This window comes from Crocodylus siamensis, chromosome 3 (genome assembly GCF_052110815.1).
Source record: "Crocodylus siamensis isolate JL-2025a chromosome 3, ASM5211081v1, whole genome shotgun sequence".
Classification (NCBI taxonomy): domain Eukaryota; kingdom Metazoa; phylum Chordata; order Crocodylia; family Crocodylidae; genus Crocodylus; species Crocodylus siamensis.
In genome coordinates, this window is record NC_143397.1 from 140,716,395 (window position 1) to 140,741,516 (window position 25,122).

The 25,122-nt window shown below is 43.7% G+C and overlaps 1 protein-coding gene across 1 annotated transcript in view; it reads left to right on the forward strand.

Moving 5' to 3' along the window:
* LOC149868901 (enoyl-CoA delta isomerase 2-like) overlaps window positions 1-25,122 on the forward strand; it is a 151,439-nt gene that overhangs the window by 99,607 nt on the left and 26,710 nt on the right. The window contains exons 2-4 of the mRNA XM_090037679.1: window positions 21,237-21,356; window positions 21,822-21,891; window positions 24,398-24,488. Of these exons, the coding sequence (XP_089893805.1) occupies window positions 21,237-21,356; window positions 21,822-21,891; window positions 24,398-24,488 (281 nt within the window). The remainder of the gene's footprint in view (window positions 1-21,236; window positions 21,357-21,821; window positions 21,892-24,397; window positions 24,489-25,122) is intronic.

Here is a 25,122-nt window from a genome sequence, read left to right on the forward strand (position 1 = left end):
TGAAACATCACATCTGTGGGCTGGATCCAGACCATAGGCTGTAGGTTGCCAACCCTTGCCTTAAAGTATGAGCAGCATGGCAAAGTCCATGCTCATGCATTTGGGCTGGATACATACTACTGTCTGTCATAGCCACTCAGTTCTTTAGAGAAACAATTTAATTTTAAGGAGGACCATGGAGATGAATTTGTCTGTGCCAACACCTAGCTTTTTCTAGACTTGAATTGTCAAACATTGTAATACAGGGGTGGCCAACTTGTGGCAGGGGGTCACAAGTGGCACAGGAAACCTCTACATGTGTCATACAGAGGACTGGGCAACACAGTGGCAGATAGAGCAAGAAGTAGAAAGCAGGGCAGCAGATCAGGCAGGGAGTACAAGGAAGTATGGGGAAAGAAGCAGGAAGCAGAGCAGAAGATCAGGCAGAGAACACAGGATGTGAGAAAAAAAAAAAAAGCACAGCAGCAGATCAGGTAGGGTAAGGGGATCTGTGTGAGACCTGAAGAAGATATGGGGTAATTTGTGACATCTGCTGGAAAGGTTGGTCCACACTGTTGTAATATGTACTGTATTTCCTCAAATACAAGACAACCCTTCACAGGCAAGGCCAGTTCCCAGACTATTGCATGTGGCAGCACAGTTTGGGGAGTGTCACGGGGCAGGGGCCTAGGGCAAGCCATGATCCCCCTTGCGCCCCCTTACCGTGTCACATGGGCAACTAGCACCCTCTTGTCTCGCCCGCCATGTCTTTGATGTTATGGTTCTGTAAGGGAGGCTGCCTATGATTCCCTTGTCCATGGTAATATGCTGGCACTATTCCCCATCCCTTATAGGTGACTCAGTGCACCCCAGCCTTGAGGGGCACCAAACCTCCAAGCCTCCCCTTTAGCATGTCCCAAGCCTCGCAGCTGTACTGGACGTTCTCATGTCATACCCTCGCCCCTCCTGGGCTTCTGTTCCCCTCTCACCCTCTCCTGGGCCTATTCGCCCACCCCTGGGCTTCTGTTCAGCTCTGTTGAGCTCTTATCAGTCCGGCCCCAATCCACACGTCGGCCCCTCTCTGGGCTTATGCCGTGCGCCTGCCCCTCTCCGGGATGTATACCGCATGCCCGCCTTTCTCCGGGGCTTAGCGTCGGTAGGAGACTGATTGCTTCTGGGGCCTGTGCCACATTTCCTGCGCTCCCTGTGCCCCCTCTGGGGCCTATGCGGCGCTGTCCGTGCTTCTTGCCCGCACTCAGGCTTCCCGTGGTTGGGGCTGAGGCGGCCTTAGCCTTACTTGACCCCCCCAGACCCGCCTTCTTGGGCCTAGCTCGTGTTCCTCCCGCGCTTGGGGCTCAGGTGGCCCATAGCCGTGCCTGGCCCCCTAACCTTTTTCAGGGTTGTTCGCCCCACTTGGCAAAACACCGCCCTCACGGGCTGGGGTCTCTACACCCCACACCTCTCCAGCACTCGCTCACTGTGCCAACTATGGCGGCAATCGCTGTGCCACCCTGGCACCGCTTGCTGCGCCCACTGGGCATCAGGAACCCCCAGATTATAGGGGAGCTCCTGTGAGGTCTCCTCACACCCCTACAACCTCACCCGGTCCTCCGGTATAACAATAACTAAACCCAGATCCAAACGGCTGTAACATAACCACAGGGAGCCTTCTGGCTCACAACATAAACTCCGTGCCACACTGGCTCTTAGCCATACCTCCCTTAGGGTTCTCTCTTCCCCTGCATCATTGCAGCCGGTCTGCGTGGTCAGGCAACAACAATCCTCCTGCTCCTGCTCCTGCTCCTGCTCCTGCTCCTGCTCCTGCTCCTGCTCCTGCTCCTGCTCCTGCTCCTGCTCCTGCTCCTGCTCCTGCTCCTGCTCCTGCTCCTGCTCCTGCTCCTGCTCCTCCTGCAGCTGTCTGAAGGGAAGTACCTCCCAGGCTCTGGCCTGGGCTGTTTATAAAGGCCTGGCCCTGCCCCCTTCAGGTCATGTGACCCACCTGGTTGCTCCGGCAACCCACACCTGCGCTGCCTTAGGGAGCTTCAGCAGCCCATATTCCTAGTCAGTAGCAGGTGCCCTAGTGCCCTGCTACAGGGATAAGGTGAGCAGCCAACAGTGGCAAAAAGACAGGTTAGGGACTAGTTAGAAAAACTGGATGTGTACAAGTCCATGGGGCTGAACAGGATACACATGAGGGTGCTGAGGGAGTTGGCCAACGTGATTGCAGAGCTTCAGGCTATCATCTTTGAAAACTCATGGCAATTGAGAGAGGTCCTGGATGATTAGAAAAGGGCAAATACAGTGCCCATTAGAGCTGTGTGAAGCTCTGGTTGGTGATTCAATTGGGAGGAGATTCAGCCCCATCTGGTGGCCGAATTTCTGAATCCAAAACGAATCAGGGGACTAATCTAAAGGACTGAATCAATTCAAAGCTCTCTGAATCTTCGGAAAAGATTCGGAGAGCTTTGATGATTCTGATAGTCCCTGGTGGCTGCAGCAGACTCCAAACTGGTAGGTACTAGGGGCAGGGGAGAGGGGCTAGGGGAGGGGACCATAGGGGGACTCCTGCCAGCCCCCCTGTCCCCCACCCGCTCTCCCAGCCCCCCCCATGGCTGCCCCACCCACCCCAGCTCCCAGTGCTTTAAAGAAAAGCCCCAGTGCTCACCAGGTGCTGCCGGGAATTGATCCCCACTGCACCCCACTGCCCCACACTGCATGGGGGGCTCTTCTGGGTTTGCCAGGGAGCATGCTGGGGGCCCCACATGCCCCCCAGGATTAGCAATCAGCCACAGGGGGACCCTGAGTGCTCCCCCCAGACCCAGGAGACACCAGTCACCAAGCCAGGGGGGGCGCAGGCCCCCCCCGACAAGTTCTCTGGTGGACCCAGAAATGGACTGAGAGTGCTTCTGGTCCACTTCTGGGTCTGCTGCCAAGCACATTGGGGAGCCCCCCCATGCTTCTGTGGGATACTTCATGCACACCAGCATCACAGCACTCATGAGCTCCTGCTACCTAGAAGTATGTAGAAAAAACTAAAAACTAAAAGGGGGAATCCGCCCTTGAGAGCTCAGAGGTGGAAAGGGATCTTGGAGTCATTATTGACTCCAAGATGAACATAAGCCACCAATGCCAGACCGTAGCCAGCAAAGCCAACCGCACCTTGTCATGCATCTAAAGAGCATCTCAAGCAGGTCCCAGAGAGGTGATACTCCCCCTCTACGCAACATTGGTCAGGTCACAATTAGAGTACTGCGTCCAGTTCCGGGCGCCACAAGAAGGATGTGGCCTGCCTTGAGAGGGTTCAGAGAAGGGCCACCAGCTTGATTGGAGGGCAACAGGGCAGGCCCTATGAGGAGAGGCTGAGGGCCCTATGAGGAGAGGCTGTCTTGTCACAAGACAAGACAGTAAAGGTATACGGGTGTATGTGTGTGTTACAATTAAAAAAAACAATAACTATCCTTGTGCTAGTTTCCTGCTTTGCAGCCTTTTGGCTAAAATCAAACAAGACTAGGGGCATCCAAACCCCAAGGCCTCTGGACCTCGGGTTTGTATGTAGGATGCCTGCCTGGATTTGAGGAGTATCCAAAGACCCAGACCAATGGGTCTGGGAGGAAAGATGCTTTCTGGGTGGTAGAACCACATAGACTTGACAACTGAGCTATGCTCAGTTGAATTTTGGAACTTGACTCTTGGGCTTTTCTCAATTATATTTTAACTGGTTTGGCTGTGAACAAAATAAAAAACAAAACAAAGCAAACAAACTATACCTATCCTTGTGGTAGGTTCCTATCAGCATGTTTGCCTGATATGGGCCATGTACTTTATAGTTATGCTCAATGTTGGCTGCATTTAATCAAGTTCACAGTTTGTTTCCATTACTGAGCGCATGCTGCTTTTTGCAGCAGTTCAATGACAGGTAATGTATTTAATACAATTACCTTGTATGCAAATATAAGATATGGGGCTTCCCCCACCGCCCCCGTTGACTGGGGGAAAAAGTGTCTTATATTTGAATAAATATGGTATTAATTCTCAGATAACCTGTATTATTTAACACAACTGTAAATGCTAACAAATACATTGCAAACATTTGTTGTAAGAGTAGTGGAGGGCAAACAATGATCCGGGAGAGGCGTTTGTGTTTCTTAACATCTGTAAAGTATTTGCCTTTGCATTTACAATCAACAAAATTAAAAAAAAACAGCCTACAATGTTTCCAAACCCAAACATTCCAAAATCATGCATGGGATTTTTTTATTGGGCTTCTGATTCATGTTTCCAAGTTTTCCACCTCAAACCTGAGATAGAAAAATGTATTATCTTTTAAAATGAGATAATTCTTGCCTGATCATATCATTTCAGCACTTAGATCTTTAGGAAAGGCACCAGGTAGCATGAGTCTTGCAATAAAATTATGAGAGTTGGCAACACCAAGTCTGCCATCTGGTCCCTGTGATGCAGAATAACTGAAGTCCAGCTGCTTGTGCTGAGCTCCAGTGAATAGTTACATATATTTAGGGTCTTTTGCTTTTAAACAAAATAGCAAGGGACAATTCTTGTTCAATGAAGATCAGTGAATGTCTTTTCTAGTTGAGGGATAGGCCTGCATGACAGTATTTTATTTTTTCTTCTCCTTTTTTTCCATGCTCATTCTTATGGTTATAGAATGCAGCAGTTATAATTATACTTACACATATAGTTAACGAATCACACAGCATATTATGAACGCAAACCATTTAAAACAACGATCAGCACCAAATAGCTTGCATGCTATCCATAGCCTGAAATGTGTTCCCACATATTAGAAAAAAACAACAAATTAATAAAAAAAATACAACTCTGTGACTTACATGGAAGCAGATGTTTCAGAAATTTTATGGATTATTCACCCCCAAAAGCCCCTTGCAAGAAAGATTTCCTAATTCATTCTGTCATCTGAAGAGAAGTTTTAATATTTAATCAAGCTGCATGACTCCACTGGAAAGTTCTGTTACAAAGCTTTGCCAGGGCCAACAGGAAGTTTTAGAGCAGTAGTTTGTGTTGGGCTCAAGGCAACACTCATTAGTTGGTGCTGGTGTTGGTGCTGGTGAGGTAACTTTTATAGTTACATTTTTACCATTGAAAAAACAATCATATATATGTCAATCTCATCAGTGTAAGCATGGAAGAAAAAATACCACCTCCTTATATGTAGGCATATCTCACAATATAGTACCATTCATTTATAGAGATGTCATCTCTACAGGTCATTACAATTTTCAAATTGTTATTGAGGGAGGAAACAACAACAAAACAGCAGACCATCTTTTGAAGATAGCAGAGTGTCAGGTCCTGAAGATATATCAGTCTCCTACTATGGTTTCTTGGGATTTCGAAATAATCGTCTTCATTTCTCTGACATGGCCATTAGTTTTTCCTTTTTTAAAACGAATGCATCCTTTCTTAGGGCATCAGAAAAGGACCAGCTGTTGATTTTTGTATCAGCAAGGACCAGTTCAGTTCCTTGATGACTGTGCAGAATTACCCCACCAAGGAGAAGTGTTTGGGATTTCTTCCAAGTTGGTTTTACCAGGGGCATAGCCACACCTTGTTCCTTTCCTGGACAGGCACACAATTCTCCATTGTCCTGTCATGTTTTTCTTTGGACACTCACTTCCAGTTCACTGTCTCTCCATTTGCTAAAATGATAGCCTCAGGTCACAGATATACAACTCTGGATTACTTACATAGGGGTCTTACCAGTACTTGCTGCCTGACCATCAAATCACAGACAAGCATAGATTTGCAGAATTTAAATATATACTCAGAGACAGAGTAATGAAAAGTTGAGTCCTGCTTGGTGTGATAGGTTCTACACACTGGTTATGCAGGAAGCCATTTAAATTGCAGAAACCATTTGCCAAATCTAATCAATTTGTAGGAGTCACTGCTTCAAGCAGCTTAAGCATGGCAGCCAGTTTTTATTGTAAAAGTGTATCCCTATCTATTCACACCCCATTATGACTTGTTCCATTCTAATTCAGAGCATCAGCAGACAATTGATCATCAAGTCAGTCCCTGTGTCCATGATATATGGCAGAGCCTACCTAATAGCTGCAAGAGGCATGTTTAAGGAAAGAAAAGCACCAAGCCTAAGAGCTAGTAGTATTACCTGACCTCCCTCAAATATGGCAGCTTCTTGGCTACCAAACAAGGACCAAACACCTGACTTAGAGTGTATATCCAAAGACAACAAGAGGTGTATGTGTATCTCAATGTGTTGATTTTCACATATAGTCTTCACTAAGACTGTAGGCATGGAACCAGTGGTAGTGTTTATTCTCTCTTCTCCCCAATTACTTGTCTTGGTCATTTGGAGTTGTCAACAACAACCAAGAAGCAGATTTCTTCTACTTTTCACTGCAGATACAGCTTGGTGACATGAACTGTAACACCACATACAGTGCATGTATAACTATCTTTCATCCTTCAGTGACTGTGGCTAGGGACAGACATTCAAAAAGCCTGAGCCCGGATTGATTCAATCTTTGCAGGTTAGTCTAACTTCACTAGGCTAAGACAGTTTGTAATCACACAGATACCCTCTCTGGACTGAGGAAATTCAGGTACATGCCTGCAGTGGCTCAGGCTAGAAGCTGGGGGGGGCAGCGCTATAGCTGCCCTCCCTTCCCTTCCAGAGTGCTGAGCTGAGGGGGGGATGTGGCTAGGCCCTGGCAGGATGCTCTGATTTGGGAGGGGTCTATCCCCCCCCCAGTCATTGATAACAGCATTTATCAGCTGTTATCAGCATTTAGCACTCCATCAAAAAACAAAGCCTCACTCATTAGTTCAAGCTCTTCTTAAACAGCTTTTTCCAAAGGAGGGAATGCAGGGACATTACCAGCTGACCTGTTGATTTGCTCCAGAAAGCCCTAGGTGATCACTGTCCTGTCTGCCTTTATCCTGTCTGCCTTACACAGACGCCTCTCGGCATTAGCTAGGATACTACACGCTGACTATGCTCTGTGCTATTGGAGGGAGGGAGGGAGTGGGGATTCTTGCTCGAGCAGTGAGCAATGCGGGGAGCACGGGGAAGCTAGACAGACACTGCTGTGCCTGCAAGTCTCTGCTGGAGCTCCAGCCAGGGAGCAGAGCGGAGGGGCCAGCACAGATCTCTGGAGCAGAGAGCCCCACCCAGTTGAGAGAGCATGCCAGGATGCTGGGGGAGTCTGGTTTAACTTAAACAAGCAAGAGGTCTGGGACAGACATTTCATAAACCAGTTTCACTCAAATCAGTTAAGTCTGATATTACATTCAACCTGATTTATCTCAAATAGATTTCAGCCATTTTCAAACTGGTTTATATGCACTCAATGTCTGTTCTGCTACAGGTTTAAATCAGTTTATGATCACTTAAACTGATTTGTGTGTAATGTTTGTCCCTAGCCTGTGCCACCACTTAGATTGAGGAGGCCTCATATACTACGAGCAAATATCTGTTCCCAGAGATGGATCCAGAGGGGGTGCATAATTAACACATTAATCTCACAATAAATTGCAAATGTTATACTTAATTTAATACGGCATATCTTTGTAACTGGTTTTGCATTGTGCTTTAATTTGAACATGTGGTTTGCATCATGCTTTAATTTGAGTGTGCAGGAGCTTACGAGCACTTAAACCTACCCTTTGCAGCCTGATGCGGGGCTACAGGGTGTGGCTTTCAGCTTCCTGGAGTATGAGTAGGCCATCAGCTGATGTGCTCCCTACACACCTGCACCCATAGTCACCTGGTGCAGCTGGATGTTGAGCTACACTACACTATAACTTGCCAACAGGTGGGGAGCCCACAAGCTCTCTGCACATTGCCATTTGAAAGGGTGTGCTGCTGATGCAGGAAGCACAACATCAGGGACCAGTCGTGAAGCCTGGCTCCCCATGCACATAGTCACTTAACTGAGATTTGATTAATTTTATCCCAGATTTCAAAAATTGCATGTCCTGCCATGCATGACAGGATGCACAATTTTGGGGATCTAGGATAAAGTTAATCAAATCTCAACTGCATGACTAACCTAACATATGCCAGGGGCTTAAGAACTGAAGCTAGAGAGCTTGTGTCCTCAAGACAGGAGGGTACACTATATCTACAGTTCCATATTAAAAATAACAAAATGCAAAGCCACCTGAAGCCTTGGGTCTGATTCTTTTCTTGTGTCATTTTGCACTTGCATGAGATGGGTTTGTAAAGAGAATCAAACCCCAGGAGTGCTTCAGGGGCATAAGATGCAACTATACTATAAGAAAAATACTCTAAAAGTATTCAGGATTTTTCTCAAAGGCTACATTGTCAAATTTACTCAGCTTATAAGGTCAAAAGCAAAAGCAAAAGACCACTGCCTTTTGTAATAGCTATCTCTGTGAATTTAGTTGGTGTCCACAAATCATTCTGGGTCCTATCTGGCCCATACTTCATTACAAGCAGAAGAAATTCTGGGAGTAGAATTAAGCTGACAAATCCACTGATGCCTGAAGCAGAATAGAAAGGAGCTCCTCCTCTAATCACTTTTGTTCCACAAATAAAGAATTTAGTCCACTATCCCTTTTATTACCATAATTTCATCTCCACTGTAAATAAGGGTGCGGAGAGATGACAAATTATTCCAAATTAAAACGGGTGGAAGGAAAGACTCAGCCAGTTAAGTAGCAACAGTTTCATGTGTCTTTTCTATTCCACAGTAAACAAAAGCTAAACAGGGGTAATTTAGTAAGCTTTCTTTCTTGCTTGTTTGCTTTCTTGATAGACTGCTGGAATTTAGGTTCTACTTATTGTGGGAAAGCATGGACACACAAAACAATTACTACACCAGGGGTCGGCAAAATTTTTGGCCAGAGTGCCAAAACACCCTGACCTTAACTTGTAAGATGTTGGTGTGCTAGGGGCAGGTGGCAGGGGAGCCACAAGGGGGACTGATCCTTGTTTTGGCAGCACAGCCCCAGTCCCTTCTACATGTCTGCCCAAGAAGTGTGTGTGCACCCACCACCAGCAGCGAGCTGTGCTGGGGCTCCACATGTCACCTTCCTTGCTGCCTACTACAAGCAGCCTGGGCTCTGTTGTGGGCAGCAGGGGCCTGCCTAAGCTGTAGCAGGTGGTTAGGAGGCTTCAAGCTGCTGCACTGAGGTCTGTGGATCCCTGGCAGGCAGTGAGGAACCTGTAAGCAGCTGCAGTGAGGCCTGTGGAGCCGTGGCCCAGCTCATTGCTGGCAATGAATGCACGAACACCTCTGGGAAGACAGTGGGGGGAAGCTGGAAGGGACCCAATCCTTGTTGTGGCAGCACAGCACCAGCCCCTTCTCTGCCATCCACCCCAAGGTGCATGAGCCAAGCAAAATGCCTTTTCATGCTGTACTGGCATGCATGCCAGGGGTTGCTAACTGCTATTACCTGTCAGCTCTGTGTTCCTGGGCAACCTTGGCACAGTACCCAGCCTGTCTGACTCACAAAAGACTCTGCCCCTGCACCTCTGCCTGAACCAGAACTGATCAAAAGAAGGACTTACAAAAGGCAATGAAGATACAATGAGAGATGCACCTAAACCCCTCCGGATAAGGCAACTTCCCTAGTCTCATTTGCATGAGAGATGGGAAAAGGAGGCACCTCCATTAGCATTCAGAATGGAGAACAGAGATTCCAAGGCAAGGACCACATTGAACTCTGCAACCAGAGAAGCAAGAGAGCACTGCATGATGGGGGAATCCCTCCTCCAAATGCTAATCAACCCAAGTCTGCACCCACGCAGCTCATCATTTATCAGACCAATTCTAGTGATGACTCCTTTATTGGTACCCAAAACACTGAATCTGCCTGTTTGTATTGTGAGATCCCTCAGGGTAACACTGCCCATAGCCAGGGATGATCAGCTCCGTGTGTCCAGCATAACAAAACAACTCTGGTATACTACCTTGAACCATCATTTACCCATAAACAAACCTAGTGTTCTCCATTAAGCCATTGTTATTTTCCTACAAAAACCCCTACCCAAGCTCAAGTTTCTGTTCTGGTGCTTGGATCCAAAAGCTGCACCAGTTCCACTGGGACTTCACCTCTTTTCCTGCCTTGAATACCTCCACTGATTGTGCTGGGGGCTCTGCTTGTCTCAAGCACGCTGGACCCTAAGTTCAGCAACTTGCCTACAGGCTGCAACAAACACCTGAGAACCTTGACCAGTTCAAGCTTCCCTGAGTGGTGAGATCCCAACTCTCCCTCTCTCTCTCCCTCCCTCTCTCTCCTACTCCAGGCGTAGCTTTCTAAACCTGACTTTTGCTGATCAAACTTTAGCAAGCCCACTTTCTAAACCTCAGACTTAGTTTAATCCCTCTCTCTCTGAAAGGCAACATGTAAAGGGGTCACGTGCCCCCCCCCCAAGCGTGAGCATTTTGGCTGGTAGTGGGGCATGGAGAGCGCTCGTGCTCCCTCTGAAATTGGCTCTGCTGGTGGGACGCTGGTGGCAGAAGTGCCAGCAGTGGAAGTGTCAGCACTTCTGCCACTGCTGTGCCCTTGGTGATCAGCTGCTGGGGGACCCCTCCTCCCCCGGTCATGGCAATCGGCCTCTGTGGGGACTGCCCACCTCAGTCATGCCCCACTGGTGCCCCCCCCAGACTCAGGAGGCACCAGTCACCCATGCTGTTTCTCTTACCCCAGGCAAAGCATTTTAAACCTGACTTCTTCTGATCAAACTTGAGCTAAACTTCCCCAAATACCCAGTTGAAACTGTAATATTGTAACAGCTTTGTTTGTTTGTCTCTCCTTGTATGGCTATTACTACTAGTGTCATTATAAGTTTTATATACTTGGCAATAAAATAACTTTTATGGTCAAGTTGGTTGCCATACTCTCTCTGAACCTCATTTACTCTTCCTTCTCCTCAACCTCTCCATTTGCTCTGCAGCAACGCTTCTTTTACCTAAGCCAAAGATCCTTGTAAAGCCCCAAAATCCTGTGAGGTTTGCTCATTAAGGGAGTTACTACCAGGGCAATTGGGACAAGAAATTGGGAAGCGCTGAGCCAGGGCATATAGGGGTGTCAGCCTGTTAATACTGATCAACCTGGTCTGGCTCAGACTTGCTCTACTCCGGTGCTGAGTCCAGAGCACATGAGGGTGTCAGCTGGAAATGCTGAGTAACCCTGCCCACTCAGATGTGCCCTATGAGTGACAGTGAGAGTGTGTGTTTTCGATCAATTTGGTGGCTAGAAGAACCCAGTCCCACTGAAATTAAACTCTGCAAGGTAGCTCCAAGGGGGATGAGGACTTGCAGAAGGGACAGATAAGCTCCATATAGAAACACAAGTGGCACAAGCAGCACATTGACAGAATTACAGAGACCCCAGAAACATAACTCTAATAAATGAGCGCACCCCAAAGGGACAGGCAAATCTGGTAACACTGCTGACCCCTGCAGTACACTATTTTCCCCCTCATATGGTACAATATGTTAGTCTATATTTTAAGTAAGGACCTCTCAAGTTGACTTTTGTCTACTGCTTGGTTCACTGGCTGGAGGAGGAAGGACTCTTCAGATTTCTCCATTAGTGAGAAAATGGATTTCTTCATTAGTGAGAAAATAGAAATTTTATACCTTTCAGCTCAAATTAAAGGGATGAGGAGAGCTTTCTGTACTGATAATCTTTCTAACCTAAAAGATCACAGGTCAAATGTCAAAATTAGGTAGGAAATGGGGCAAGTTTATAGGTATAATTTTTGGGAGCACCTAAAAAGAGAGGCAATCTATTGCCACCAATGTAGAACAAGGACAAATTGTGCTACCCTGAAATGCACTGGAAGATCCTAACAAACACAAATGCATCTCAGGTATCTACTTGGCTTTGTATTCCATTACAATATTACATTACAGCATAGCGTCACATTAAAATAAGGTGGAATAGGTAAGATTAATTATAATTGGGTGTGGTTAGTTCAGTACTTTCAAGAGTCAATCAGGTCCTAAGAGTTAAGTCAGTCAGGAATACTTTACAAAAGCAAGGAATAAGATGAAGTCCTTGGAAAAGTATCCTGAAGATAAAGATTTGCTGCAGAGGCATCGTTCATCAGTGACACAGGTACCCAAGATTATTTTGCTTCAGAAAGTAACATTTAAAGTTGCCTTTGAAGGTATGACTAAGATGAGAGCTTTAAAAAATGAAGTACTGTGAATATACTGCATTTGCATGCAACTAATTCCTCCCTCATGGAGGGGTTGTACAGGACACTTCAGTTAATTCTTGTAATGTGCTTTGAAACATGCTAAATGCAAAAAGTGTTAAGTATTATTATTGCCATAGAGATATTCTGTCCAAAATGTAATGGTAATGGAACAAGCTCTTTACAGAGAAAGAAGTCTCTGGTATGAATGTTGAATGGAAGTAGGCTATTAACCTACAGTGTTTCAACTGAAACTACAGTAACTGGGCAGGAGAGAAGCCCTGAAAATTAAGCAAAGAGCCAAACATCCTTTGACACCCTTGTTTACAGTCTTTCATAAGATAGATATGAAATCTAACATTCAGCATATTTTATCTTCATAAAGATATTAAGAAAAATGTATCTCTCTCAAAAGACTTTTCCATCACATCATTATGAGACACTCCAGGGTCTCTCAGCTGCTCAGTGGATAGTTAATTCAATATTGTGAATCTGCAAGTCTAGCAAGCTGTAACAGAAGTTTTTGTATAACATTAAGTCTCCATTATGAGAGGTCTTATTTTCAATCCAAATGCTATTTAATTTTATTTAAGCTATTACAATAATATAATATAATGGGTGTTACATTGTGCTTGAAGTAGTAAGGAAGGCTTGAATTTAATCGCCAAGTCATAATTATTGTCTTTAAGGTGTGCTGCCTACGTGCAGAGAGAATTTACAGAGAAGCTGTCTCTTTCAGCCCCATGATTTAAAATATGGCTCTAGCCCTTCAAAATGGAAGGCATTTTGAGATCTACAGCCATTTCCTTCAAGCATCTAAATTACCCCGGACATATTGATACATTTTTGCAAGTAAAAAAACCCAACAGATTTTAAGTTTTTTTCTTTGTATTCAAAATCAAGTGAGCCTGTGGTCTGCCACGTCTGCCTTCTCAGAGTTCTTCTTGGAGTTTTTCAGGCAAACTATGTCAAAGCAAAAAGCAATTGCTTTTTATTGCTTTGCTTTTGTAAAAATGTCCACTGAAATCAAATGAATGTAGATGGCTGACATATGACTGGAGACACTACTAGCAATTTTGAGACCTTTGGCACAGGTGCCTACTGTTGTAGAGCAGGGTACAGGACAGGACTGAGTGCCCTTCACTTTTTTTGGGCAGCCATTATGGCACTCTCATGTAAATTGACACCCAGGGCTGGTATGCAACTTGCTCTGCCCTAAATATGCTACTGCATGCAACAGGAGTATAGATTTTTATAGCATGGGCTTGTGAATGTGACTTAGGCCAGAAAAGAGTGGCTGGTTTCTTTCAAAATCCCCATGAATCAACAAATTTATTAAAGTTTTAGGACAACTAGAGTACACAATACTAGATTTCAACATAACCACCATCCATCATGATACAGGGCTCATTCTGATCTTCCAACTCCTTGAAAATGTTTCCCAGTTGCTAAAGTTACTACACTAATTGCATTGGTGATCTTAGCCCTAAGTTTCACCAAAGAACATGGTTTTGACAAGTAAACTACATTTTTAACATATCCCCATAAAAATAAGTCCAATGTCGACAGGTCAGGTAATTGGTCCACCTCTGCCTATCCACTTCTCTGGGGAAACGTCATTTAGGAACTGTTGTACATTCAGACCGTAGTGGCATGGAGCTCCATTTTATTTAAGAATAAATTTGTTATTACTTACCAAGTCTAACATCATGTACTCTAGTTGTCCTAAAACTTCAATAAATTTGCTTTTAAATGCTGTTTACAGATTGATTCTATCATACCTACAACCTAAGTTATTAAAGCTTAAAAGTGCACGAGGACTTTATGAAGACCCTGTATAGTGTCAGAAGTAAGGCTGGCTGAAATGTAGGGTTTCCCACTTGCAGGCAATGTATTTCTTCTCCCTCCCCCACTTTCTTCCAAGTTTAATTTAAATCTGAAACAAATAGAAATTAAAAAAAATTGCCATGGACCAGAAAGTCAGAGAAATAGTTGTTTGGAAACACCAAAATATGTATTTCCAAAATGAAATACGCTCCTCAGATCCTACAAAGAGACAAAGTATAAATCGACAAGAGCAGCAATGAAGCTGATGAGCATGCAGTGCACTGAGGAACTTCAGGGGCTTCAAGGATCTGCAGCTCCCTGACAGCCCTTCTGTGCAGTCTGCCTTGGAGCCAAAGACCCCAGGAGCTAATTCCTGGACTTGCACGCTTCAAGTCCCACCTCTGCAAGCAGGGAGCCTGGAAAATCCCAGAGCTCTGGCTCCAGCCTATCTTTTCAGGGCCCCCTGCTAGAGAGCCAACAGCTGCACCCCAGTTAAAAGTAGAGGCTTCCAGGGCTTTCAGCTTCATTACAGAGAGCCTGGAACCTCGGGCATGACAAGCTGCCCTGGAACTGAAGACCCCAGAACCACTGAATTCCTGGTGCCAGGGCAATGTCAGAAGCTTGCCTAGCATTCTGGGAGTGGGTGAATCTGAGAGGTTACCAGTGAAACATTTGGAGCTCAATGAATATTCATTTTCTGACAAAACATTTTGCTGGAAAATTTCCGCCCAGTTCTAGTCAGAAATAAATTGACTGTCCAGAAAACAGCCACCTGAATGAGAGAGACAGAGACCGAGAGACAGGGAGAGAGAAACTGGAAACAGGGACTGAGAAATTTGAAATACTATTTGACCTCTTCCAAATTGTTCTGAAAGCAAGTAGTGTTTCAGGGGGGGAAAAATCAATGGTAGTAAATGATTTCTAGCACAGGCAATGGAGATCTATGAAACATCTCAATAAGAGTATGAAGGGAGCTGCTAAACAGTGCCCTTTAAAAAAAAATCAAGAATATTTTTTTCATATAAGAATATTTTTGGGGAAAGACATATTTCCTTTATAAGAAACCAGGTGCCTGATAAGACCACCTGATATGACCATCATGTTACAGTCATATACAATTAAGTGAAGTCATGTAAGCTAAAAGGACTAATTAGACAAAGTGGTCATGGTAACGGATAACCAGATCAAAGCAAAACTACTGCAAGAAGTAGTCGTGGCTTTACAGGAAATAGCTAATATTTGCAAGACTAGTAAGAATTGTGCCTTCCAAACCAAAAGCAACAGTAAGCAATGAAAATACTCCAATTATCTAATTATAAAAGTAAAACCCAGTGTAAACAAATTATACCTTTATTTTCAATAGTGGAAGCACTTACATGCAGGATTGACAATAAAATAATGTTCTGGGGTTGACAATCTGCAGACTTTTTACTGACAAACAAACTTTTTTTTTTAACTGATATTGGTTTTACATAATGTAAATATAAACCTTCTGCCAGGCTCTGGAAGGAAGTGACAAGTGCAGGGTTCAAATTAAAGGGTTTAAAACCAACCAAAGTAAAAGTTGTTGGTAAGAAGTTTAAAGATTTTATTTATTTGTTTATTACTAACAAAGTGCTCTTGTGCTGGCATCCCTGCTTGACTGAAGCAATAGTTTTACATTGCTGGTGATGCTTCCTGCCCCCATACCCAGGTCTCCTACTCAGCCCCCTCACTCTTCTGACACATCTGACTGCACCCTGTAGGGTGTATCCTTCACCCCGTCCCCTAACCTTATCCGCACCAGCTCAGCTCCCCACTTCTTGGCACAGACCCACACGTACTGCCTTCTCCCTTCCTGGCCTGCAGCTCCATCCTGCCACTGCACTCTAGATCTTTGAGGTGAGCCACTGTTAGATGCAGGGGACAGCCAAAGATATACATGGCTAGGTAGGATGGAGGGGTCCATGCAGGTTCCTGTGAGTCACAAAGCCCTGACAAGAGCTCCCTGCAGAGTGCTCAGACACCAGGTGGCCCTCCTGTGTGCTGTCTGTCAAGCTCATAGTTACTTAGCATTTTTAGGGATGGCTCCAGCTTTTTTATGGACTTCATGAACAGGCATTTTTGTGCTATTTTTAATGGGCTGCCTATAAGTTTATGGACACTTGACAACACTGCTTTCAGGATACAAAGATTTCAATAAGGCCTAAGTTCTCATTGTGCTCTTCCATGAGAACAATCAAACTAATTGCATTTAGGCCTCAAAATACAAAAGCAATTTCTGTTCTGGCTGTAAGCCAAAATTTTTACAGGTTCAGTCTGATACAGAATACACAAAGCAACACACCTTCAACTCCTCTTTCAAAAGATATCTGTTTAAACTATATCAGGAGGGAGGGCAATTTGAAATTACTTTAATTTGGAGCAAAAATGATAACCTGCACAATGTGATGTACAACAAAGTTCTATGGCATGACAAAGGTGAAATGCTCAAAATGGAAGAGTAATAAATGTTAAACTAAAGTTAATGAGATCTTTTCTTTAGGACCCAAGAAGTTAGATCAGGCTCAAAATAGGTTAAAACAATTATGCAAATAGCAAGATTCAAAACCACTGAAGTGTAACACATTCAGGAGAATGCTGCCTTTGAAAATAAGGGTATGCAAGTGTGAAATCAGCAGTCAATACAGGAAGCAAAATGCAAAAACCAATCAGTCTCATGAAGTTCCTTATTCACTTTAATTTCACAAGCACCAGACAGCAGAGAGAGGAAACAAACCTACACATGTCCTTAATTTACTTAATTATTTCTAGTGCACCTGCTTGACAGTACCTAGGCACAACATTTTCTATTTGTCAGTCAAGAGTTCATTAATTTGAATGTTATTTCCCCTTTTTAAAGCTTTGAAATATGGCAAGATTTGCTGAACAGTAAAATTGAGTAGGCTTGTTTTGACACATTAGATATTTTTGGAACTGCTAAGAAATTTCAGGTGATTGTAAATATTTCTTCCTGGAGCATTTTAACAATTAAAACATTCTGGGGAAGGATAATCAGCAATTGAAAGGAGAGTGCTTTAGGCAAAAGAAAATTAGCAGCCACACTGGTTCATACACCTTAACACTCCCACAGAAGTTATTTGGCTTTCATCCTTGTGACAATAACTTCAGTGGACCAAACTCTTTTAGCAGCATAAATAATCCTACTCTGGACATCCTAAAGGTTTGTCTGAAGTAGGTTAAAACTAATCTCTCCTTTCCTGAACCTTACAGAAGGCAAATATCACTTTTAACAGCATCTTCCTTACAGCTGTTCTTAAAGAACAAAGCTTAGATTAAAAAAAAGTCCTCCTCAAGATGTGGACAGTGTTTGGGTTTGGTTTTCTGATGTGGTCATCAATAGAGCTGGGCCTTTGTAATGAAACCTGAATTGGCATCTAGATCTAAATCCCTCCAAAGTTTACCAGATTTTGATGTGAAGTTCTAGTTCAGGCTCAGTTCTGATAGGACAGAGGGGTAGATGGACATAGAGTATCCCAGCATTAAAGCTCCAATTTAATAAACTTCTTTAACAAGTACATTTTGCATGCAACATGCACCTTTTCCACCAAAAACCAGCTCTACAAAATTGGGGAGATGTGTCTTAAGCAGGGAAGCTGATTTTCTTTGCCAGTACAGAAGCATGGAGGAACAGAAATGTGGAGATACTGTAATGGCTACTCCATCTTTTCAGGCCAGCAACAGGGGACGAGTCCAGTATTAACCCCTTTGTAGCCGCTGCTGAATTGGCAATAGCTTTTAGCTGAGCAGCTAACAGATGTTGCCAACTCAGCACCTTCTTTGAAAGAATTAGCATATAGGTTTTGCCTGAAACTGCCAATGAGTTGACTGAGGGCAAGTAAGCTGCTGCATGCAGTCCATTCTCATCCACAACTGGATTTTTTGTTAACGTTCTACCTTCCAAAAACAAGGGGCGTGTCTTTTTGGGGGGCATGTGGTATGTGAAAAAATACAGTAAGTGCTTAATTGTAATGGAACATAGGCACCTAAATACCTAATATACCTAAATATAAGTTGGGCTGATAAAAACTAGCTTTTCCTGCTTACATTTTTTTAAAATGTGGCTTCAGTCAAAAATCAGACTGCAAATGCTGTTTGAAGTTTCCACCAAATCAGAATTTCCCAAACCTAGAACTCAGTAAAATTGGCATTCTTGTCAAGGCTATTGTTCAGTGTCCCAAAGACAGACCTAGAGACCCAGGCTCCCACAGTTTTTAAGACTGTTGATCCCCAGGGAGATGTGCCAGGATTTCAGGCAAAGTTACCTTGGATTTAGCAGGAGTTCACTTCAGAATTTTTGAAAATCCCAAATCTTAAACATAAGGATCCTAAAAATAAGTAATCCAAGTTTATACATTTTTTTTCAAAAGTTCTTCTGCTTGAATAAACTAGATGACATTGTCAGCCATGTTACTTCACTATCACTATGCTCCTGTCAGCTATTTCGAAACTGATACCTTTTCTAGATTTGAACTTGCTTTGTGTTATAAAAGCCAATACAGCAGGTTTTTTAGCTACTTACCCTGTCTTAAGTAATCTAACCAATTTTTCTTAAACTGGGATATACTCATTACAGTATGTAGCCTATATGCAATCTACAAACAGTACACTCTTTAATGAAAAATGCAAGGTTTATTGCTTTTTCTTCTCCCCGCTTTCCTTAGGATTTTAACCAGTATTCTGAGAAACCACCACATAATCTGTTAACGTAAGCACTGGGGGAGAAATTCCTTTGTTAAGGTTTATTTTTTATTTAAAGAAATCATCTGGCAAGAAAAGTTTCTGTTTTAAAAAAGTGAAAAAGTACTAGACTTGTAGAAAAATCTGTCACTTGCCACTTCTCACTGCTTTCTGATATGGTTGACAGATACCAGAGATCAGACTCAGGCCTTCCTACAGACAAGAAAGGGAGTCCAGCCACTGAGCTAAATACAAGACAAAACTAACAATGACTCTTGCATGAAAAAATTCTTGCTCTAGTTCTTGTTTCCAAGTCACAATCTGGCTCTCACTTCATTTTGTGCATTTTTGTCTGCATGATTCATAGTGCAGCAGGAGTTCTTCAGCCTTTGTCCTCATTAACTGTGTCCAAATGAGCATAGGCTCTCAAAGGAGAGAGGGAGTGGGTAGCTATGCTTGGGAGCTGTATGACTTGTGGAACTGGTAAAGGGGAATTGCTTGTTGGATCCAGCTCTGGACAGTACTAATACCATGACTGTCAAACATAGTGATTCTCAACCAGGGTGCTGTGGCACTCTGGAGTGCCTTGAGATCCTTTCAAGGATGCTGTGGGTTTTCAAACAATGTTAGTATGCTTAGGAGTGCAAACATGATTCACAAGAAACCCAGGTATTTCAACTAGGAATTAATAATGGACTATTATTTTATTATTTTTCTGTAGTCAAAAAATGAATGAAACCTAAGAAGGGGGGGTGCTCAAATCTAAAAACGGTGAAGAGCCACTGATTTAGCAGTTCAGTGGGTGAGTCCATGCCAAACTATTCTTTATGGGAAGGTTCCTGTTAAGGCTGTGCAAAACAGCACTGTTCCTTTTTGATGGAACAGCATTTTGTTTTGAATTTAATTTCAATGCAAAACTGCTGTTCCGTTTCATTGAAACAGTTTTGCTGTTTCAATGTTTCACCCAAGGCTATAATGAGGAAGCTCAAAACAGCCTTTAACTTTGTCATTTTTGGTCTGATTTTGATTAAACTTGCAGCAATGGTAGGCCCTTCTGAGGGCATGAAGCCTGCCAAGTATCAAGGAGATAGGTGCAGGGGTTTCAGGGAAACTGCACCTTGAGGTCTTGAAAGCAAAAAACTCATGTCACATGTATGTGTTAAGCCACAGCGGAGTGAAAACTGCAGGCCTGTTAGGCCCTGCTGCAGCCACGAAGCCTGCCAGCTGTCAAGGAGATCGGTGCAGGAGGAGTCTGGGATCTGGGGCCTTGCAACTCTAGCTGCTGACAGACAACACTTGACATGGTTGGGTGACAGTCTGTGTGTTAAGGTGCGCCCTCACTCAGCTGACACCAAGGCAGAAAGCAGGGCAGTTCAAACAATGCTGCCTTTTATGCAGTTTTTCCATCCCTCCCCCAGAGCACTGGGATTGGAAGGGACCTCAGGGAAGGATGCCAGTCACTGGCCAGCCACACAGTCAATATGAGAGCAGTCCTTCCCCCCTCTCCCTCCTCCCTCTCCTGACTTTAGTTTCTGTCTCCATGCAGGCAAGCCCAGCTTGAGCTTTGAAATGTTTCGAAAATGTCAAAACATTTTGACTTGCCTTGTTTCGTTCTGAGGCTGTTTTGAAGCTCTCTGTTTCATTTCAATTTTGCGGTTTCAAGCTCAAAACGAGTCAAAACAGCATTGAAACAAAACTGCCAGTGAAATTTTGCACAGCCCTAGTACCTGCATCTCAAAACCCACATATACAGTCAGCACTCATCTCTATCCTAGCGGAGAAGCCAGGGATTAAATGGATGTAAAGGATGACTGTTGCTGTCCCACTGATACATAAGAGATTTCCGTTTCATCCATTTGGCACATCCCATTAACACTAAATTCACTTTAAAGTGCTTCTCTTTATTTATCTTTAAACAACATAGGTACTAATGTCTGAATAGTTCTCAAAAGATCTAAGTGCTTCATCAAGCAATACATGCCCAAAAATCAGGCAAATACCACCAGTGATTATGTGCTTTCAACTCTTCAGCTGAATTTGTCAAGGAATGTTTTTTGCTTACTTGTTTCACCCCTGCCCACAGTTCCTTATTTGTGTTTGAACTTGTTCTAGTCAACTGACTAATGGTTTCAGATGTCTTTGTTTTAAGGTAGCAAACCAGAAATTTTAACAGGCCCAATTTTCAGGGGTTTTTTCTATAGTTCCTGCAAGTCATGCCAAAGTTAAGTGATACAGGTTGGGAATCCAAAACCAGAAGCAGCCAAAAGGTTGAATTCCTATCCATTTGTGTGCCTGCTCACTTAGCTTACAACCTAATGTGCAATTGCATGTGCCAGTGGTTATACATTTATATTTTAAATGCTTCTTTGAAAGTATGAAGACCATTGTACATGAAACTAGAGGCTAACTGGAAGAATTTGGCTTTGTATGGTTGGATTTTGTATTAGATTTATGCTTTATTTACAACAGGATAGTGACTTTCTACTTACCCTGTTCATGTGTATAACTTGGGTCTTCAAACTTTCCTGTTCAGGAAGAAGTTGCTTCTACCAGTAGCAAATGCAAATATGAAACACTGCAAGTTTCTACTAAAGACAACATCACAAAGATTGTGCTAAATCGTCCAATGAAAAAAAATGCTATCAACCTTGTGGTAAGTAGAGTAATGCAAATTGTGAAAACTAGTTGACATATACCCCAAATTCTATCTCAAGTTTCATGCATGCTATCCATTAGAATTATCTGGGCAAGACAATAAATATAACCTTCAGTTTACACAAACCATTTTTACAATTATGAATACCAAAAAGTCACATGACTAAAAATACAGCGAGCTAATGAACACTTTCAAGACCAGGGCTTTTGAAGCAGACTGAGTTTGATGAGAGGGAACTTCAAAAGCACCTTCATTTTTGCCAGTATAACTGATGAGCAGCTCAAATGAAGTCAGCATAAGACAAATGTAAATAAGATGGAACTATGGCCCCTACAGTCTATTATCACACTTGTCTCCATTTTATAATAAGGAAGTCCTTTTCTTTGACTCTTGCTATGGAGTTAACTTTCTATAATGCTTGCCAGAATCACGTAATCTCTTTTCCATCCTCCTTTTACACAGATGTACAGAGAAATTAAGCAAGCGCTTGAAGAAGCTGCCAAGGACGACTCTGTTATAACTGTTGTAACAGGTATCACATTTGATGGGTGCCTCAGTCAGAGTGCTCATAATGGGGGCAAAATCATCCCCTCAACAGATGTGGGTGACAGGGATGAGAACTCAGCAGAGTGGAAAAAATGCAAAAAGGGATTCTGTCTCCTTGGCATCCTTCCAGGTTGCCCACACAGCAACAGCTCCATTAGAGCTTCAAAATAAATGGCATCTCTGGGCAATAAACAGGCAGACAGTTCCTGGGGTGAATAACTCTCCAGACTCTGACATGCCAGGAGTATATTTAGGTGTAGGCAAGAGGGGTACCTTCCCAGGCACCAAGTTAAAACGGGTGCTGGAATTGCACCCCCATCTCTATGGGATCTGCATCCTACCAACACATCCATGCCAAGAAGTTCAAAATAGGCCCCAGGTGCTGATGTTTTTAGAACTTCAGCTGAGGTAGGCAGAATGTGTGTGGTGGTGGCAGCAGCAGCTCAGTTGGGACTGTGTAAGAGAGTCCTGGCATAGGTAACACTGCTGCCCTCCACCCTCACTCTTGAAACCCAGACCTCCCACCCCTTCTCAGAACTTGTGGCTCTCCTGAACCTGCAGGTCTCATCCCCCACTCTTGAAACTGGTGTGCCCCTTATGTTTGCTTTCAGTCCTGGACCCCCTGCCCCTGGAAACTGCAGCCTCCAGAACCCACGGTTCCCCCAACTTCCACTGTGAGAATTGCACGCAAATCCCCCCCAGCAGCATTTGCCCTGGATACCAACTGTTATGCCATTGTGAATAAAATTAAATAAAACAAATACACAATTTTTCACAACTTGGGCTCCCCTGCAGCAAAAGTCCCCTCCAACGCAGATTTACACCTGCTGCATGCTGTGAATTTGGGGCACAGAGTTGTGACCAAGGACTCGGTATATGTCAGCTGTTCTACGCAAACCTGAAAGATTGTTGTCTGCTTTTAAATGAGCCGCTACAAAATTCTCCACCACCTGACTGTGGTTTTCTATTGCAGCATATGTAGGAACTAGCATAAGATCTTTGCTGCCATCTAGCCTACAGCCATTAGAATAGTGTTTCCCAAATTAAGGGGTCATAAATCCTAAACGGGATCAGGACTTTTCTGAGTGGGGTTGTAAGTTCCATATACTTTCTATTATTCCAGATGGGCTCCAATTGCAATTAGGACTAGCTCATGATGGAATTATACTCCAAAAAATTGGGAAATACCACCTTAGATGGTTGTGGATGCCATTTTCAAAGGAGACTAATCAATCCTTTAATTCTGCATTATAGCAAAAGCCTGGGAATGCTGCTTATATTAATGCTAGAGAATTTCATCAGGGTTAGCACTATAAGAAACACCTCAAGGAAATGGTCATTTGGGACCAAATTCTTATGTCACGGCAGTGTAAAATCCAAAATAATTCCATGCAAATTCAGTAAAGATTTACTCCGATGTCAGTGACGCTAGAGTCTGACTCATTGTTTCTGCAATAAAGGGCAACTTACAGGGTGTGCCTACAAGTGCAAAGGAGTGCCTACATGTGCAAATGATGCGGAATAATAAACTCCAGTGGTTATTGCACCAGAGTTTATTGCTCCTGGGCTTGCTGTTTGCATGTACACCTGAGACCTAGAGCTGAGTTGAAGCAGCTCCAGCTGGCAAGGGTCCCAGGGGGCTAGCATGCCAGCCCTGGGCTGCTCTGACTCCGGTTCAACATACTGAGAAGGGGCTAGCTGGGGCATGAGAGTACTCCAGTGTAAGGCTAGCTGGCAGGCAGCCCCCGCACTGAAACACCCTCATGCTCTAGCCAGCCCCATCAGCATCTGCATGGGTGCTATAATAGAGTAAAAAACAAACAAACTGTGCAGTGGGGCAGTATTTGTACTTATAAGTACTACCCTACTGCAGAGTTTTAGTTTAATCCAGCCTAATAGTTCTGGATGTGTAAATGCAAGACATTTACTGTGGAGATAATTAACCTACTCCATAGTAACCATCTCATGTAGAAGCACCCACAAAGGGCAGGACTATGCTTCTATTAACTGTAATGGGCTTGGAATCAAGTCCCAAATGGCACCATTTAGAGTCTACTATTCTCACTGATATCTCTTTGGAATCAACCACACAATTATGTTCCTTACAAATTTTGTTCTTACTTAATTCCTAACAAATAAACAAAATGGGGATGGCTATCAGCTTGGTGACTCTGCTCTAGAGTAAGTGCTAAATGTATGAATACACATCTTGAACTAAAACAGCATATAGCCCACATGAGTCTGGGGTGTACTCTGTGAGCACACTGTCGTATCAGTTTATACCAGGAAGAGTTCTAAAGGGACCTACTTTGAAATGTAGCTGCTCAACAGTTCTTAAATATAAAGACATAAACTTTTCACTTAAACTCCATCTTCAAATGCACATAGCTTCATTTATCAATCTGAATTCCTGTGTTTATCAATCTAAATGTCTGTTGCTGTGGCATCTCAGCATCTCTGCATATGTTGGTGAAGTTCCTTTGTTTTTGCAGGAAGTGGTGATTACTACTCTAGTGGAAATGACCTCAACAATTTCACAGAAAATTTGGAGCAGATAATAAAAAACAATGGCGAGTGGATAAAGTAAGAGTGCTCATTTACTAAAAGCTCATTCAGTTTTTAATGGACTGAGCCAAATCCCATTACAAGCAGTGGAAAGACCTGGTGAGAATCTTTCCAGTGACTTTAATAGCCATAAGGTCCCAATCTAACAGAGCTCTACTTACAAGGGCCCTTGACTGCATGACAGTAAGGATGCAAGCTTATCATTATTTTGACATGATCGGGGCTAAACTGCAGCATAAATCTCTCAAGATGGTTTCTGTTTCGGTTCAGTTACAGTAAGAGAGACCTCACAAATCTGAGCGGTCTATGAAATCTGATGAAGATGGGACTTGGGAGGTTTCGCATCAGTTCTTTGTTCTGCCATAAACATGCTGTTCGAAAGAGCAAATTAGCCTCTCTAGGAACAGACAAGGTTAGGGAAGCAAGGGTCCCAGCTACAGCAGGAGCTCAGGAGCAGACAAGTCAGGAGGGTGAGGTCTGTAAGGGACTGGAATGGAGAGAGTCACCCTGTAGGGAACCACAAGCCATGGGGTATCCAGGAACATGAGACAGGGATCCAGACCACAGTCACTAGCCAGAGGGTTTAGAACAAGTATCTTTAGCTATACAGGACTGGAAGCTAAGCCGGGAGCTGGCTGTCAGAGCACAGGGA